Source organism: Antedon mediterranea, chromosome 4 (genome assembly GCF_964355755.1).
Source record: "Antedon mediterranea chromosome 4, ecAntMedi1.1, whole genome shotgun sequence".
In the NCBI taxonomy this organism is placed as follows: domain Eukaryota; kingdom Metazoa; phylum Echinodermata; class Crinoidea; order Comatulida; family Antedonidae; genus Antedon; species Antedon mediterranea.
Window position 1 is genome coordinate 8,452,860 of NC_092673.1, and position 20,651 is coordinate 8,473,510.

Sequence of the window (20,651 nt, forward strand, 5' to 3'; positions counted from 1 at the left end):
TATTCTAGTACACATTAATTCTCGTTTGCATTGGTGTTATTCATGTACACGTTATTCCTCGTTTACATTGGTGCTATTCTAGTTAGATAAATTAAACTGTATATAAATGAAAAAGGTTTTATACGTGTGTGATGTTTTTGTGATATTTTTCAAACCAGTTTGTGTCTAACCAAGTCATAAGCACCACTGATGCATATTATCCCAGTTGGTTTTATGATAACTTTCCAGTAAATATTACAATTTGTTAGATATATTCGATTTTTTTTTTTAAATGTTATTAAATCAACTAAACATGCCATGGGATCATACTATATCATACCATTATTATATTGGGCAAGGTAAATGTTTGATGTACTTTGTTTCTACTAGTAATCTGACAAAAGTACAGGCCTAAAAATCCACAGTAAACCTGGATACATTGTACTTATATATAAGTTCGAAACTGCTTGATTGAAAACGAACAATATGTCGTCATTATCTTCAGACGAGAACTTGGTGAGACCTGAATATAAACCTTAAATTCACGTATTGGTACTTATCCAACGTCATCTAATAGCATCATGTTTTCATATAAATCGATTGTCTTTCATTAACATTCATAGTAACACGTAACCTTGCTGACGTCAAAGAAATAAATAAAATTAAATTATGTTATTGTGAAATTATTTACTTCTTTAATTATGTTAATTAATAATGTCTAAAGTATTTCGAATATGAAATAATTTGCTAGATCTAATATGTCGATAATACTCGCCATAAGTGTTGAAATTGGTTTAAATTGTGAATATTCTGTTGTATAGTTTTTAGTAAATAAAAAGGTCGAAGCACTGTAGTAGAAAAAAACGTATGTGTTTTATTTATTATTTGGGACTTAACTTGTTATGTTATGTATGCAATTGTACAGTATATTATTGTTTTTCCTGAAACCAATTAAAGGGCTTGATAATTAACTTTTCCATCACTTTATATTTTACCGGCTATTATATAATGTTGTGGTCCTTTGTTAAAAATAATATTTGCCAACAAACCAACAACTACAAAACTCCTCCAAAGAAAGACATTTTTGTGGGGTTATTAGTTAAGAAAAATAATAACAGTATTAATAGTCAAATCACCCCTCCCGAATATGTTATTGGCGCTAATTAACTAATTATAGTACTCTGAACCTGTGTTATAAAAGTACTTTTTATTTAAATGAAATTGTTTTAAATTAATCAAATATATTTAGATGATTTTCCAAACAGTTTTCGGTGATACTGTTTATCCATTCTGTAAATCCCGCCGGCTTCGTGTATAGACCATATTTTCCGTTCTGGTCACACTCGTTGCCGGGCAGAGCGACACCGACTACCGCCCAAGTTTCGTCATGTCTAATACAAACCAAAGCACCGCCAGTGTCTCCAAGGCATGCGGAGTTTCCTTCGGACCTAAAAGGTTTAAATATGGAAATGATAAATGTATACAAATATAATAACACACTCACAGTAACATCAAAGGATAAACAATCTGCGATTTTTTTTTTAAGAGCACGGATGACTACCCTCGTGCGGGCAGATGTAAAAGTGTAGAAGAAAAATAATAGCTACGAACATCTAGGTATTTCTAATCTATTTTCTGTCCAAATATGGTCCCTACTTCTTCATTATTATTGTTAATGAAAAATCGAAGATTACTATATCTTTTGAAATATCATTATGGTAATACAAAATCTATTCAAACATTTATCAATGGAACTTTAATAAAAAAACTACAGTATAATCAATTAGTAATTTTAAATGTATTACTATGACTAGTAAGTATAAATTGCAACGCAACACATCGTTACCTGTAACCTGCACAAAGAATATTTTCGTTAAATTCAGCTTCGTGCGCATCTTCACAGTCGTTATCAAGGAGAACCGGCATCCGTAATTGTTGAGGGATCTCTGGGTAGTCTGCTTTATCACCTAGATCATTTGCACCCCAACCTATCGTGTAACAATCTTCAAATGCACTTCGAATAACATCGTCCTCTATTAGAAATAAACAGTTTAAAAATCGTATAAAAGGCCAATAAACATTCACTGTAGGTTCACGCATATGTCTAAGGAATATTATTGCGATCCATTATTAATATTGTATTTTTAAAATCTTACTTGTTCCCAAACATGCTGTTCGAACAAAACTAGCAAGTATAACTGGAGTCTTCAGTTTGATCAATGCCAAGTCTCGGTCAAAATTGTCTCTAACAAAACCGTCAGCCAAAATGATTTCTTCAACTTCTATTTCCTGAACCTCGATTTCGGAATCTGATGATCGATTGTGTTGCCCGAATGTGACCTTAATCTAGCAAACAGATCAAAAGAAGTTACTAATTTGTTTATTTAATTAATAATTAATTATTCATTTATATCGCGCAAATCACGCAAAATAATGATATTAAAATTTACAAAAAAAATAAAAATACAGTTTATTTACAATAAAATACAGTTAAAATTACCAATTTCAAGATTAAAATTTAAATTAATTACAGTAACAAGCGGTAATTAAATGAATTCATTTATAAAAAGCAAACATTATTTGAAAAAGAGATTTGAAACCGACAAGGTTCTTAGCATTCCTAATGTTTACAGAAAGATCATTCCAAAATTTAGAAGCAGTAATCGAATTCATTCTAGTAATAAGTTGTGTATAGATTATTGTTTCCTACTAAAAAAAACATAATATTATTATGATCAGAAGAGTTAGCTATAATTGTAGTACTGTATTTCGTTGATGCCTGATTGTATTGATGTTTATATAACAAGAATTCTACAATTAACTTGCGGACACTGTATAGAATTACAATAATGAGAAGATCGGAAATTAATTAAGTGCATTAATCGTATTTATTTTAAGTTTATTTAATTGTAAATCTAAATTCCTCCTAGATTATCGTATTGACTAATAATTAATTTGTATGCAATAACGGTTGTATGTAATTTGTTTTTATTTTTCTGGAAGTAGTGGATAGTATCTCTCTTTATTCTCGTCGGAACTACAATTGTGTTGATTATTTCATGTAATGTTTGGCTTAAGGATATGAACAAATATAAATTGGTCAAAAAATATGTGTACCTCATTTACTCGTAACGGTTTACTGTTTCTGTTAACACATGAAGCAGCCGTTAACACCCACTGGTTACAGAGTAACGTTCCTCCACAGATATGCCTAAATACATTACTATTTTTAAACTTTCGGGTAATGGAGGCTACCCACGGCCAACTGTTTGGTATTTCAACGTCATAATTTTCCTGCACTGCTTCTTTTTCCTTGGCTTCCTTGATATCAATATCAATTGCCACACCACATCGATTGAAATCTACGTAACAAATAAATTATTAATATATTATAAGCATTCTCTCGATTATGACAGGAGTCTTGTTGAGCCGTGAATGTGAACAAAGTCAAATTTCTGCAAACAACCACATTTTTGTGCATTCATTTTTCGCTCAAATATGCAAACAACAACATGTGTGCAAACATGGCAACCTTAAATGTAAAAAAATGCATAATCCTCCAATGCGCAAAAATCACACCCTAAATGTCGACGTTAATTTAGACAGGTTCCATTTCTCAAAAAACGGCCTAGAAAACGAATCAAGAAGCATTTTTTGGTAGAAGCTGGGATCCACTTGATTTAGGATATTTCGACCTCGCTGATTACGAATATGGCGAGATTCGGCCATCTAAGCCCTTAAATTTGCATAATTAAAAATGGCAGCCATTTTTTATAATTACCCTATATCTCGAGAACCACTAGTCACAGATAATTAATTTTGGTTTCAAAATGTTTCAAATATATGATTTTATATTCACTTTAATGACACATTTTGTCAAAAAATGGATGCAAGTCTTATTTCTGACATTTTGACCTTTGACCTTGATTTATCGTATCTCAGTAACCAATAATCGGAGAGACACGAAATAGGGCTCAAATTGTTCAGAAACTATACATTCATATTTATTATAATGAAATGTTTTTACAAAAAATGGCCGATTCTACAACTATTGACCTTTGAACTATTCGTCAAATATAATTAATAATATAACTTTGAAAATGTTGGTCTTATGACATTTTTTTTCTTTTTAAATTGTTTAAAACATGTGTTTCTATCCAGTCTAATGGCACATTTTGTACAAGAATGGCCGATAGTATGGTTATTGACCTTTGAACTACAGCATAGGCCTACTGTATAATAAATATAATATAATTGCATAATTATGAAATTATTTATACACAATAATAATTAGTAAAATTATAAAATTCACTGCCATCAAATATGATGTGTTATGATTTATATAGATTTAAAAAAAAATTGAACACGCAAGTTACATTTGGAAATTACCTGCCATCAATATGATGGAGCATGATATAGATTTTCTTAAATGTGAACATGTCAGCTACATTTGGAAATTACCTGCCATCAATATGATGGATTATGATTATAGATTTTTTAAAAAAGGTGAACACGTAAGCTACATTTGGAAATTACCTGCCATCAATATGATGGATTATGATTATAGATTTAAAAAAGAATTTGAACACGTAAGCTACATTTGAAAATTACCTGCCATCAATATGATGGATTATGATTGTATAGATTTAAAAGAAAATGTGAACACATAAGCTATATTTGGAATGAACATGTTAAGGAAATCAGTTTTGATCATTCATGCTAAGGTTTCCGTCATCTTTAGCGCTGTTACAGCGGCATAAAGCTGTACGTGGTAGTTTTGACTTCTTGCACCTACATCTATTGGCTATGCATCGTGTCTTGCATCCACAATAATTCGTCTCTAACGAAGCAGTATGAATAACTTCTTTTTTCAGAAGCACTGGTTAAAGTTTACCATATAGCTCCCAACCTAAATCTGTTGGTGATGGCAAAGGCTGGATTGGCGATACAGCTTTTTTCCATACGAGTGCTTGAAAGTGTGCTCTTTTTATATGCTGGTGAACTGTATCACTTGTTGGAGGTAATGCCTCTGGTTTTGTTTTTTTTTTTAAACATGGTATGCCTAACTTCATTGGTACTTTTAACTTGACCAACACCGTAAACGTAGCAAATGAATCTTTCTAATTTCATAATAACTTGGTCACTGATAGGTTGTTCTCCCAGGTCTAATTAGTTCATGATTTTTTTTAAATACTTCCCATGCCGATGCCTTTGAGTGACCACTTAAATATGAGGTAGTATCGCATCCAGTAATAGTGTGGAATGGAATCAGTGCTTTTGCAGAACTCTCGGGCAAGGCTTGAAAATGTCTTTTATAGGAAGATACTTCCTTTTTTTGGATGTCCCTGTCATCATCCATATATCTTTGGATATCATGCTTTGGTTGTGAGACACTAGAATCACTAGTACGTCTGTATGCCATAGAAACAACTACAAATGTGTCGTATTGGACATTGGCAGCATGAAAAACAAGTCGCGTGTCCGCTTCTTCATGATTTGTGACCAGAGACAACGTATTCGTGTAGACTTTTGATGATTTAACAACTGATTCTTCCATAAACCCACCAGCTATGACAATTTTTCTTTGACTATAGGAGTTTGACGAATCAACTCCTCTGATAGAAATCGTGCCAGATCTGCTTTATTATCTTGTAATGCCAAAAAGTTTGACCAGCAATTTGGCAGCGGTATCTCAACCACTTTTTATAATTCGACAAATTGGTCTGAGTGTTTTGGTTCGTCTTTGTCTGGTGGTGCACTTTATCGACAGTTTTTTTTAGGCATGCCATGTTTAAAAAAAAACCAGAGGCATTACCTCCAACAAGCGATGCAGTGCACCAGCATATAAAAAGAGCAGACTTCCAAGCACTCGTATGGAAAAAAGCTGTATCGCCAATCCAGCATTTGCCATCACCAACAGATTTTGGTTGGGAGCTATCTAATGGTAAACTTCAACCGGTGCTTCTGAAAAATGAAGCTATTCCTACTGCTTCGTTAGAGATGATTTATTGTGGATGCAAGACACGATACATAACCAATAGATTTAAGTGCAAGAAGTCAAAACTACCATGTGCAGCTTTATGCAACGCTAAAGATGACGGAAACCTTTGCATGAATGATTAAGACTGATGCCCTTAACATGTTCATTCCACATATAGCTTACGTGTTCACATTTTCTTTTAAACCTATACAATCATAATCCGTCATATTGATGGCAGGTAATTTCCAAATGTAGCTTACGTGTTCACATTTTTTTTTTAATCTATACAATCATAATCCATCATATTGATGGCAGGTAATTTCGAAATGTAGCTTACGTGTTCACATTTTTTTGTTATCTATATATAATTATAATCCATCATATTGATGGCAGGTATTTCCAAATTTCCAAATGTAGCTTACGTGTTCAAATTCTTTTTTAAATCTCTAATCATAATTCATCATATTGATGGCAGGTAATTTTCAAATGTAGCTTACGTGTTTAAATTATTTTTTAAATCTATAATCATAATCCATCATATTGATGGCAGGTAATTTTCAAATGTAGCTTACGTGTTCAAATTCTTTTTTAAATCTATAATCATAATCCATCATATTGATGGCAGGTGATTTTAAAATGTAGCTTACGTATTCACATTTTTTTAAAAATCTATAATCATAATCCATCATATTGATGGCAGGTATTTCCAAATTTCCAAATGTAGCTGACATGTTCAAATTCTTTTTTAAATCTATTATCATAATCCATCATATTGATGGCAGGTAATTTCCAAATGTAGCTGACATGTTCACATTTAAAAAAATCTATAATCATACTCCATCATATTGATGGCAGGTAATTTCCAAATGTAACTTGCGTGTTCAATTTTTTTTAAATCTATATAAATCATAACACATCATATTTGATGGCAGTGAATTTTATAATTTTACTAATTATTATTGTGTATAAATAATTTCATAATTATGCAATTATATTATATTTATTATACAGTAGGCATATGCTGTAGTTCAAAGGTCAATAACCATACTATCGGCCATTCTTGTACAAAATGTGCCATTAGACTGGATAGAAACACATGTTTTAAACAATTTAAAAAGAAAAAAAATGTCTTAAGACCAACATTTTCAGAGTTATTATTATATTTGACTAATGTTTTTCCTTTAATTAATAAGCTATGTTTATTACTTTCCAACACAAATTTTACTTATAATTTAGGAAAATACGTCTACTTTGCTTTTGAAAGAAGAAACCATTATCTTAAGTTATAGTTATTTTTTTATTTGTTTGTATTAGGGCCAAAGGCCAATATACATTGAACAATAAATTCTCTGAAAAGGGAAAGAAGAAGACTAATAGTTCAAAGGTCAATAGTTGTAGAATCGGCCATTTTTTGTAAAAACATTTCATTATAATAAATATGAATGTATAGTTTCTGAACAATTTGAGCCCTATTTCGTGTCTCTCCGATTATTGGTTACTGAGATACGATAAATCAAGGTCAAAGGTCAAAATCTCAGAAATAAGAATTGCATCCATTTTTTGACAAAATGTGTCATTAAAGTGAATATAAAATCATATATTTAAAACATTTTGACACCAAAATTAATTATCTGTGACTAGTGGTTCTCGAGATATAGGGTAATTATAAAAAATGGCCGCCATTTTTAATTATGCAAATTAAGGGCTTAGATGGCCGAATTTCGCTTGGGATCCGCCATTTTCGTAATCAGCGAGGTTGAAATATCCTAAATCAAGTGGATCCCAGCTTCTACCCAAAAATGCTTCTTGCACCATATTTCAGAGGAAATAGAACTTGTCTAATTGTGCAAATAAGAATTCTACAAACGTGCAAAACAAAAATCTGTTTATTAACAGCAGGAAAACAATATGTAGACATAGGGATAAATATTGGTATAATCCGATTTAAAATAGCGCAAAGATTTCGTTGCGAATCTGCACAACCTTGTAGGCCTACAATTTGAATTTGTGCAAGAAAATCTTTATAAGCCTACCATTTTTAACATTTTATTCTTTTACTTGCATCGAAAGTCTGCGCAGTTTGAATCGAGTATTTTGATTTAATTTATACAAGAGAATTCTCGCAATTCCAAATTGTATACATTGTTTAAATCGCGAATAACCCAAACACATTTAAAATAAAATATAGAAAATCTAATGAATTCTATGGAACTTCAATTTCAACTGTATGGAAGTTACCATCTCCAGCAAGTATTGGACATCATTGTGGTTGTTTGTTTTCTAACAAAGCAGATTATCATCCTGTTTTACTACAATTAGGGCCTAAATACGTAAGTGACTACAGTAGGCCTATATATTGAAAACATTATGAATAATATTTCGCATTAGGTTATCATTTTTAATAAATTGATTTTGGTTGAAGAAAATTATTTAAATATGTGCATATTTCTTTTGCATTTTTAACTTCAACTGATTGTTTTTACATTTTAACGGCGTGATTTAAGCACACATTAGTGGATTATGAATGTTTACAGATTTGCACATTTAAGGTTGCCATGTTTGCAAAAATGTGGCTGTTTGCACAAAAATATGACTGCACATTTGAGGGCAAAATGTTTTCACAAATTCGTATAACGTTTATAATTACAAGAAAAGTAGCCTACTTTACGATAATTATTAAACATAGTTTTCAGCATTCAATTAATAATTGTATGATGATGTGGAAACTGAAACAACATCACACGGCAGTCATTTGTCCTAATAGAGCTAATATAGTAATATCCTATAATAGTACCATATAAAGAGGCTATGCATCTTTAATTGAATCAGAACACTATGGAGCAGTGTAATCTACAGTATTAACTAAGTTCACCGTATATATTCAACTCACCCACACGCCTCTCTGAAATAACCTCTGACAATATCTGAAGATCAGAATATGACTTTATAAGAAATACGTGCGATGTATATGGTGTGTTTGCTATGGATTTAAGTTCATTTCGATCTACTTGTGCTCCAATGCCAACTGCAAATATCTCTACATCCTGAAGAATAATTTGTTTAAATGAACATTTATACCAATGATTATAATTATCACATACATTTTACAAACTCGATTATACTATTACGATATAGCACTATGGCTGCTTTAAACGTTAGTTTTATTAGTTACTTCTCCTAGATTATGTTTTCCAAAAATGTATTTTTGTAATTTGCGTTTAAGACAGAACTTCAAAAGTTGAATAAAAAAATAATATTTTCACCAAATTTGTAATTTGAGGAATAGGCCTAACCTATCCTTGATATGTACTGTAGGCAAATAAATAAAATGAGAGAATATCTGGCAAATTTGTTTACGCCAATCACTGTAATTGAACATAGAGCCCAACCTTCTATCTAATTATAGTGATTACTGTATAGCTTGTTTTGGTTTTATAAAAAGCGCGGAAATATGTATTATATTAAAGCAATGTTAACCTCCGAATCACGAAGACGCTTTGCTGCAGCAGAAGGATTACCATCGTTTGATTCACCATCTGTCATCATAAATAGTGCCCTCTTGGCTTCAGGCCTCATTTCAGGTATCACATCTTGGAAAATGGTTTCAAAAGCTTCTCTCATAGATGTTCCTCCGCCAAGTTCTTGCTAAAATCATTAAAGAAATATTGTAAGAAGGCTTCATTGTCATAATTACTTCTTTTAAATCTAATTACTATGAAAAGTGAGAGTGTTTACAACGCCTACTGATATTTAGCCACTGTGTTATTGTGTTATGTTTTGCTTAAGCTACATTTAGGCCTAAATGTGTTTAGTTTACTGAAATGATTACAGCACCGTTCAATCATTTAGATATATAGGCCTATAGTTTTTATTTTTATTTATCTTGCATATAATAGAAAAGAAGTGGTTGTAAAAAAACTCAAGTCATGGTGCAATATTCAATTCTATATTAATATAATGTTGTGTCTAATTAAATGTGTACTCTTGTACAATATTGTTCACTTTTAAATTGCATCTTATTCGTATCAGTATCAGCAGTGTTTAATATCATGTTAAGATACTTGTTGTACTGTTCTTGCGCAATTGCGTTTGATTTGTTATTGGAAAAAAAAGATTAAAACATACTTGAATTTCTGTTATTTTATCCTTTACTTCCTGAATTTCATTTGCGTCTTCCTGATTAAAATTAAACTTCACTCGTGCACCAGATGCAAACACCACTGCAGCAAGTCGTGTTCCCCCTAATTACAACATAACATGACATTTTGTATTATCATAATGTTTCTTGCAATATTTTATATTTCCAAATACATTTCTGCGTCGAACTGTTTACGTATGTGTTTTTATTTATTGAAACTTGTAGCTCATAGGCTAGTCTTACCATATACTAAAGAAACAGAATTACTTCATCTGCGATTAGATCAACCATACATGGCCATGTATAATACATACATAATAGTTATTTTTACTTTGACAAAAAAAATCTTTTAAAAAATATTTGCCTAAAAAAATTGAATTAAAATCAAACAAATATGGGTGCCAGCATTGGTTTTACATTGAACAGTTTATTTTGTCTTTTTATGAATGAAAACATACGGTAATTATTTTGTTTTTCTGTGAAAGGAATTAACTTTATTAAAACTACAAAATGGCCTATTCAAAATCGTATTTTATTAATCTTTTTATTTTAAATATTGCATTGCCTGGTGATTGGCTAGTAGATTACACCACATCAAATCACCGAGCCTAATCAAATTAAAATTGTGGGACTAGCTGACTGAGTGTGGTACTTTACGTCAGGCCCCAGCTCGCTGAGAAGCTTTTGTTTATATCGTAAAATTCGTGAGTGCTTCACGTGTGTGGCGGCAGAAGACACAGAACGTATAATCCAACTACAAACGTCCACTTCAGTTCACAGTCTTACCAAGCTAAACACCACAACTTTTTTCAATATTGTTTTAATGACCGTAAATACTAAAAAAAGATACATATTAACCATATACACAATTAAATCTAAACTTATTGATGACCACCTCACGTGACACTGTCATTAAAGGCGGACTGGATCCTTCGTAACGACAATGTTATTTGAATACAAGACAGATAAAAAAAAGACTAACAGAACCGACACTCGAATTCAATCTCCTTCTATCGTTGTCGTAGTTGCAACCAACTTTATATTATTCTTCTACTTCTGTAAAACGTGTCACAATTATTTAAACTTACCTTCTTCGTAACTGACACCAAACTCGTCAACAAGAAGCTTCGCGAATTCCACTCCGTATTCGAAGTCAGTATAACTGATAGAGGATGATGCATCGAATGCAAAGACAATATCAAGGCCTACCGCATTGGCTGCTAAGCGACCTTCAATTGCTCCTCCGGCGGCACTAGTGTTGGAATATGATCCAACTTTATCTATAAAACTGTCTTTGAAATCTTTTGCTATATCGACGAACGTAGGGTTTTCTGAAAATAAAATAATTTGATCTCTTAGCAAAAAGCAAAAGAAAATGAATGCAGGATTAATATGTAGTAAAAACACCGTAGATTAAATTAAATAATACACATTACATTAATTACAATACCGTAAAACCTTGAAAAGAAGCCCACTGGGCTTCTTATTAAGATAGTATAGGCCATTTTTTCCAGATTTGAATGTCAAAGGAATACAAATTTGTATTATCGTGTTTAGCATATAAATTAAAATGTATTAATTACCGGTATCTCAACAATCAAGCTTCACGTATTTATTTGATTTTCCAAATAGTACTTAGAATTTATCTTGTTCTTGTCTGCTTCGTTGGGAAATATGAACAATTGGCAGGGAATGTCTCAAAATCATATTATTGTAGTAACAACAACAATTTACAGCATTCACTAAAAAAGAAGCACCATCTTAAGTTTGAAAAAGCAATCTCGAAAAGAAGCCCACTCTAGAATCTTTTCAACGTTTTACGGTATTCGTGTTATCATACACTTTAATATTTAGTTAATCATAAATCACATCACAATACGCCATTTCCTATTATACAGAATGTTGATATACAGTAATGATTGTCATACTTACTCTTACAAATTGGTTCATAATATGAAAACTCTCCGGATACAAGACATGTTCGTCTATTTGGACCTGCTAAATAAAACCCTTCATTGCACGTATAATAAATGCTGCTGCCATACAGGATATTTTCGTCGGCTATAATCCCTCCATTTTGTATATTCGGAGGTTCAGAGCAACCCTGAAACTCTAAACGAGAGACGTGATTTTGTTTGTATATTATTACAAGCTAGGCCTAGTTTATTGAGGTAATATGAATAGTTAGGCTGGTTTGCTCATCACCGTATTATGAATATGTTAATTAATCAGTAAGTGTGTCCTGGTGTAATTCGTAATCTGAATCCGATGACATCTAGCCACATAATCAATACTAATTATTACTCAGTGCTGAGTAATATTTGCTTATTTTTTAAAAGCCAAAATATGACTTAATTGTCATAAGATGATACTTTAGTTATTACTACAGTAGGTTGAAGAAACTGAACTAAAGATTAACATCGTGTTAAAGTTGATAACTTCATGGGTATCTCCAAACGGTGGTATCCCTCAAGAATTAACGACATGATCAATGATCTCCCACTATATGGATGACCCAACCAATTCAGAAAGAATCATAACAAAAACAACGTCTAATAAAAGGGCTTAACACAGAAAAGAACATTTTTCACCAAATGAAAGATGGGTTTGTGTCGAGAGAGTTTAGGCATGGTCCCAAGGGTGCCGGTACATGGCTTTTAACTTCAAGAAGGTCATGTACTTTTGACCCATGGGCGTTGAGGGGGTATTTTGTATTCCTTTTTCTTTTGCCTTCCCTCGGACCAACACGTCAATAATTATATCTCAATTTGTTTATGAATATTATTAATTCTACGATATTTTAGTTACGATTCTGTATAGACCTTTTGTATATTAGGCCTATTATATTTTACAAGTATATTAATGGTGCGTATATATATAGGCCTATATATATAACAATAGTGAATGCTAATTGTTAATACTATATATTCAACAGGGCAGCCTTCACGTAATGTAAGGTATTAGATGTAGGCTAATATCAATACCATAATTTACTGGTGGCTGCCCCCTGTATTATTATTACATTAGTTTTACGGTATATATTTAGTTATTTCGTCATTTAATAATAAATGACATTTCCATCCATTTCGATGTTTTCTTTCTCCTTATTAAATCCTCCTCTGGCCGCCAACGGTAATATATCATTCGATGTTTTGACGAGACTAAATTATTTGGAGTTAGCGATCTCTCTTGGTCTATAGCATTGTCAAGAAACGCAATTCTCGTCATTTTTTCTAAAGAAATTATGACATACCTGATATAATACTCGCAAGCAAACAATTGATTGAAAAAATACAGAAATATCGCCATTTGATACTGAATGTGTCGACACGAACAAACGAACAGATATGGAACGCCAAGAGTGCATCATTAAAACTGCATTCGACTCGATTAATTACATCTCGTCTTCTTATAACCAGTGAGTTATTTTACAACTCCCTGTTATAACGAACACTATAGGCCTACCAAGCAGCGTGTTGTGAACATGTGCATGAAGAGGGCCATAAGAAAGCTTTACATTTCACACATGCATTGTATACGGTCAAACCTTACCCGCCGCTGAAAAAGGGGCCGTTTTGACCTGGTTTGCCATGTTTATGATATTTCGTGTGCTAATCGAGTCGAATGCAGTTTTAATGATGCACTCTTGGCGTTCCATATCTGTTCGTTTGTTCGTGTCGACACATTAAGTATCAAATGGCGATATTTCTGTATTTTTTCAATCAATTGCTTGCTTGCGAGTATTATATAAGGTATGGTTTAAAGATCTTTGGCTATGTTCGGCTTTGGGATGTTATACCACACTTAGGCCTAGGCTATTACCCCTAATAATTAAAGGTCGTCGGTTTCGTGTTATGGGTCGTCCAATTCTAGGTCGTCCAATTCGAGGTCGCCCGGGTCGTTGGGGTCGTCCAATTCGAGGTCGTCGCTTTCTACACACCCCGAAGTGGTCTTTGCTGTAGGCCGTTAGTATATTAGCCTAATATTGTACCATATGGTCGGTTATAAAATACGCAAGCCACTAATCTTTCGAATCTACTGAAAACCCTTTTGCCATAATACTACCATTTCAATCCTATTTCAATGGATTAAGGAATAGAAGGATATGCATCATCAACGGTGACATCAAACAATTTACAACGCGCATGCCCATACTAAAGCACTGCTGCCAATCAAACAAACACCCAAATGCAAACGTTTCTGTACGTTTTACAAACGTTCTGTGCTTGCTGGGCATTGAACTCCGTGTCTGTAACCGCGGCCCTCTGCCGCTGCGAATCAACTGTTACATTTTTAGAACACCATTTAGAAATCGTATGCGCAGTCTGATAGTTCTATTGACATGTCTGCGTCGATGATTAATTGACAACAACAATATATTGCTGAACAATTCTGTTTAATTTCATCACAATCGGACTACGAAAAGTTCGCTTTCTTACGACCGGTAATTTTAAGTAGTTGGTAATATGAATAAAATATGGAATTTTTAAATTTTAATTATCATAATTATTAGCCTGCCACCTTCTGTCATTAAAATGTGCGTTAATCTATAGAATATTAAATTATGCATTTTACCATGTATGTTGTTACCGTGTCTTGTGGTGTCATGTACAACAAACGTTTTTTTAATATATGGCTAAGCAGTGGTTTCTTCATAAATCTCCTTAATATCGATGTGATTATGTGATGTGATTACAATTTAAAAATTGTAGTGCCTGTTGATTGGCTAGTGGTTATGTCATCCACATCACATCCAATCACCGGGCCTAATCGAATAAAATCTACTTTAAGGTCATAAAAACATTAGCGTAGATCAATCGCGACAGGTTTCGAACATGGCAAAATTAATGTTTTTTAAACCCAAAGGATACTACAATTTACAAACAATTTGTATTTAATCTTGTAATTACACTTATTAATAATCTTGTAATAGTTCTGGGAGATCGTTTAATTTGAATACAAAAAAGTTATAATTAAATTCGTCGCATAAAGTTGTGTTCGTCGCTATAGCAGCTAGCACTAAAGATATAAAATAGTAATCATGCCACCAAGATAAAAGCGCGCAAAAGAATAGCCAACAAGGTTAAAGGTTGTTAAGCATGTGCAGTAAATAATATAACTGTATTAGGTACGCGACCGTTTCGTTGTTAACGACGGTTAATTAAACTGTGTTTATGTTGTAACATTGTGGGTGGTCCGCGCTCTGTCGGTTAGAGTCATGGAAACTTTGATCTCAAACTGTATTTTGTCTTTATGTCTTTTATGTGTAAACTGACTTTGGGGTTGGGTCAACCGGCTCAGCTACAGTGATTAAGTCCACTTAGGTTGACCCTGGTCTCCCCAATTTGAGTTTTTTTGATCAAATAAATAATGAAATGAAATGATTCCTTAATCCATGATCCTAAAGTAAAACAGAGCAATTACCGCCTTCATTCGCTGTTACCTAAACCTAATGAACATACATATAATTTCCGATGTAAACGAGAATGTAATGTACCTAAAGTGAACAGTACAATAGCCGCTCGAAACATTTTATTCTCAATCACGGTATTTTCACTGACTTTTTAATTGCGGGTTATCTTTTAAATTTAAAAGCTGTAGGCCTATAACTTTTATCTTTTTTTTAATTATTATTTTTATCTAATAATCTAAGTGTAAATGACTTGATAATTGATTATAAATGATAATTGATATTTTTGTATCTAACTCTGCAATATTGCAATCTGTATTTTACTGTTACGATTGCAATAAATAAATTTCAATTTCAATGATAACATATTATATGTATACAACATTAACCGTTATCATATACTTTGTTATTAATTTTGTTTTGTTAGACAATTCCAATACAGATGTTTATAAGTCGTACCAATTTAGTGTTAAATTGTTGCATGTTACACATGCTCATCTAATTGCAAAGAAGTAAAGGAGTGTAGGCCCATAGAAAGCAATACTATTATAGACCTACAAGGCCTATATGTTTTGGTTAAGCTTTATACTGTATGAGATTGGTTTGGAGATAAAATAAATAAATGTATAAATAAATAATACATTAAACTAATTCCTCCATGATATTATTAATCTTACCACAAAATGCAGGCTTGTTATCAGGAAACCAATTACCATTACAATCACATGTCCTGATGTAACTTGTACTTCTGTAGTTTTCGTCACATGTGTATTCCAAATTACCATTTCCTTTTATTTCAATTTTGCCATGCTCTAAAGATTCGTTCAGATCCGGACATGGCTCATTATATTCTGAAATAAGTAGAGAAACACAATATGTGATGTGTTTTAGCATCCTTTTTGTCTTTAAAATTAAGATGCACTCATCTAATTTCATTTTAATTTTTTAATAAGCTTTGAAAGTTTTATGATACTAATAATAATAATGATGATGATGATGATGATGATGATAATGATAACGATACACTTACTAACTACAAAATTGAATAGATTAAGTGACATGTTAGCAGTTTCTTACAGACAATGTTCACATTTGTATTAATATCTTCACTTAGCTCATTCCAAACCTTGGCACGTCTATGATAAGCTACATTTTGTGTAGTTTGTTTTTAGTTTTTGTATTATTAAAATTGGCTTAGTTCATTATAGTAATTGTTTTTAATATTGAATTCATTTAATACATTTTGAGGTAGTGTCTTACTTTAAATTATATTTGAACAGCCCCGACCAACGTGGCAATACTCAAGATTTTGCATTATCGATTTGTGAGCACCAAGAAAGATTATTATATAATATCACAATTTTATGTACACAAGAGATTGGTTCTCCATCTATGTTAATGTTGACTAATTGTAGGTAAGATAGCTTACTTAACTTCTGCCTCGTTCTAATTAACATATAATCAGATTTTTTTAACATTTAGGCTAAGTTTGTTGCATATGAGCCATCTTTTAAGACATAATAAATCAGAATGTATTGTTTCAGAAAGGTTATTAATATTGTTGGAAGTGTAGTAGGCATATCTGATAGTATCATCAGCATACATAGAAACAGAGAATATATTACCGTAGAGGAGAAACATTATGGTCCTAGTATAGACCCCTGAGGGATTTCACATATACTGTGACTTTCATCAGAAAAATATCCATTTACATTAGTTATGTACACGGTTATGCAGGTCAAACCATAACAACTATATCCCAAATTTTATCTACATTACCTCTACCAACTAAAGATAAGTTTAGGCTCATTGTTTAATATATTATAGTTATAATTACTAATAGTAACTATTATAAAATAATTATGTTGTATTGTATTCTGTTAATTTTGGGTGAACCACATCGGTGTGTGCCACTGTATCAAAAGTGTCTCCAAATACATGTTAAAAAAAGTTAATCCGCTAAATATAACACGGCTTTCAAATAATAACAGGTTGTTTTGTAATTTAATTTTTTAAATTATGTATCAATTTTGGGTAAAGAGGCCCACTGATGATCGAACATTTGTTTTGCAAGTTCCAGTATTACAATATTACAATAATAAACATTGTCAAGATATTATTGATGTTACATTATTCAATTGGGAAAAAACCTCGCCATAAATGGAGAAATATATTATAACTACAAATCAAAACAATATACAATACAAAAAGGAAACAATTCAATACTTTACGTGTAGGCTTACCTGTGCAATGTTTTCCGTCTCCAGTGAAGCATTCCTTGCACTCACAAGTGTAAGATCCGACGAGATTGGTGCACCTTGCTTTCGTGTGACAAGCAGGAATTCGTTTGGGTTCGGGATCGTCCGAGGCGGATGACGAGAATGATGATGAGAAAGAATCTCCTACTATCGATTGTGTTTCTTCATCTAGTAGAATTCCAACTTTGCATTCATTTATATCTACCGACGATAACAAATGAATTAAGACCTACCTATTATGTTTATATATGCGCCATTTTCATAATAATTTATCATTATCATAATTATCTTTTTTGCATAATTATTAATACTAGACAAATTTTATTTGTATATGCGTTTATATATCTAACAGTATGGCCTACACACAATCACAGTAATAAGTTTATTTATGTGTTTATATATCTAACAGTACCCACACTCACAGTTAAAAAATTGCGATCCAATTAATTGCGACCAAAAATGGTTAATACGTATTTACAGTATCCAAGTATTGCAATACTATATCTAAAGGTTTTAGGTTTGTTCCCCAAAGGCCCATACATTTACCAACAGGTACTTGTGTTAAACCAAATAGTTATATTGGAGTAGAGATAGGTAAATGTGAAACATCCTCGTATTATGTATACGGGTATTTTTCAAGATGGACATCCATTAGACAGTGCATATCACGATCGGAAAACACCCCCATTTGGGGAAAATCGTTGAACCTAAATTTCTTTTAATTGTCAATAACTAATTATCTAACTCTATTAAATTAGTAAAAATGGTTACATCAGGTGGTTAAAATCAGTACCGAAAGTACGAACAAACTTTATATACCATCGAGTAACATTCTAGAAGTAACGCGCGATTTGCTTAATTTTGCTCTTACGTAAATTTATATATAGACTATAATTATTTACCATTATCCTATTTAATTGAGTTTAATCATCAATCACCATTGTCATAAATACAGTTCTTTATCGTAACGTTGCCATATGAATGACGTCACAATAGAATAGTATTGATGCCTTACAAATTGAAACTCACCTATACATACTGACATTAGGCTACCCCATCTCAACTTTCCGTCGTTTTCCTTCTCACACGTACGTCCATCAGCACCGGATAGTTCGAAACCATCTTCGCACGATATCATAACAATACCTGAAGAGGATACGGCTTTTCCTGTGCGCCTTTCGCCATACTTATTTAGAAAATAACCATTATCTGGTGCATTTCCCTCAAGTTTACATGCTAAAGAAAAATATTAATTATCAAATATACGGAAACTATTGAGAAGAAACATTTTCTATATAATCGTCATTAATACTGCGTTGCCAGTAGTTTCTCAAGTCAAGATTCATTTGACAAAAAAAAAGTGATTTGCCCTAATGGTAGAGATATGGTGTTATCGTGCCCATATATTGGCACATAATAAGTTTTGTCACTTAAAGTTTGATAGTGTACCAAAAACTTTAAACTGACTGTTTGTCCAAATTATTATATTGTTATAAAGTACAAAACATACAAACTGTTTATTCAATGTTTTTATTAATTTCAAATCTAAAATTATAATTATCTTATTTACTTAGAGTCGAGGCTTACACTATCTTGGTATAATTATCGTAATGTAAATAATGTGGAACAGTAAGTAGTATTTGCACTTGTCTTATCTTAAACCAGAACAAAATATTTCAATTTAAGCAACAAAATAATCCCAAAAACAAACAAAAAATTATTGAAAAATGTAAAGAATCAAAACAAAGGGAAATGCGTAAAAATGTAATAATAGGCCTATGATAAATACAAAAAATTATGTTTAAATGTATTTAACGAAACGAATTGCTGGATTGTCTATACTAAACATATGTGTGCGTTATAAAATCATTTATTTTGTAAACAATTGTATTTGTTATAATTTGTTGAAGAACATTTAGACCTACCTGAAAATGCTTGTTGCACCAATGCTAACAGCAAGAAAACGTACATCAACCGTTCAGCCATAATCGACATACAGATACTTACTTCAGAATATTCAATTAAGAAATAAGGAATAATGGGAGCATAGTAAAAATTTCTCAAAGTTATTATGGGCTTGACAAACAAAATCTATCAAGGGCTTGTCAGGATGTTAACGATTTCCGGTAAAAGTATCTTACAGTGCTATATCCCGGACCTTTCACTTTCAAAAGGAACTGAAATTGATTCTTAAGTGCATAGGGTTTGGCTGTCGATATCCGTAGTTTCTGTTTTATCTTTTGATTCTTTCCGAAATAAGGCATCGAAAGACTTTATTTGAACTTCAACATGGGTGTGTAACCAAAAGCTATGTATGCCTTTAATCTCAAGTGGCTTAACTTTATCCTTGCTCTATAGGTGTGGAGATTGGCCGTTTTGTTTTGTTTTTAACCTGGTGCCAAATAATCATATTTAACAAATGTATATATTGTACAATCATTTATAGATACATTAAACACACAACACCTTAAATATGTGAATTAAATTTGATTTCATTATAATTGTGTACATACTAATATAATTTAAATTAAACAAATTACTACAAGACATTGATTCATGAATTTATTTTTCAATCTGAGCAGATATGATACTGTGACAAATAAGAACAAACGAGAAAAAAAGTATGAACGAACTAAAAAAAGATAATAATAAATATATAAAGTGTTGAATAAGATAGAATTTGTTTATATATAATCTTTATTGTAAACATTTAAATAAACTAATAACTTTTTCCACCTTGGAGGAAAATGGTGCAATATAATTACTTTGTATTGGTTAGTACTGTTTAAACAGATTATTTTATTTTAGAGGCGTGAGTTATGCTCGATTTCCATACCAAAGCTGTCAATCAAATTGGTAAGCATTGTGCCAGTGATTTAGTTAGTG

The 20,651-nt window shown here is 31.9% G+C and overlaps 1 protein-coding gene across 1 annotated transcript; it reads right to left on the bottom strand.

The window, feature by feature from the left end:
* Positions 1-835: 835 nt before the first annotated feature.
* On the bottom strand, positions 836-19,775 carry LOC140046540 (uncharacterized). The gene is made up of 13 exons (XM_072091226.1): positions 19,691-19,775; positions 18,795-19,001; positions 17,751-17,966; positions 16,185-16,358; positions 12,030-12,209; positions 11,186-11,428; positions 10,085-10,200; positions 9,437-9,604; positions 8,850-9,003; positions 3,097-3,341; positions 2,136-2,325; positions 1,826-2,012; positions 836-1,427 (listed from the first exon to the last, which is right to left on the bottom strand). Exons 1-13 carry the CDS (start codon positions 19,758-19,760, stop codon positions 1,211-1,213), a joined length of 2,367 nt encoding a protein of 788 aa, XP_071947327.1. The 5' UTR covers positions 19,761-19,775; the 3' UTR covers positions 836-1,210.
* Positions 19,776-20,651: the final 876 nt, after the last annotated feature.

Coding starts and splice junctions, on each gene's coding strand:
- LOC140046540 (XM_072091226.1), bottom strand. CDS start 19,760: ATGTCGATTATGGCTGAACGGTTGATGTACGTTTTCTTGCTGTTAGCA. Junction 10,201..11,185: donor TGGTGTCAGTTACGAAGAAG/GTAAGTTTAAAT, acceptor TGTTGTAATTAG/GGGGAACACGACTTGCTGCA. Junction 1,428..1,825: donor ATTCTTTGTGCAGGTTACAG/GTAACGATGTGT, acceptor TAAACCTTTTAG/GTCCGAAGGAAACTCCGCAT.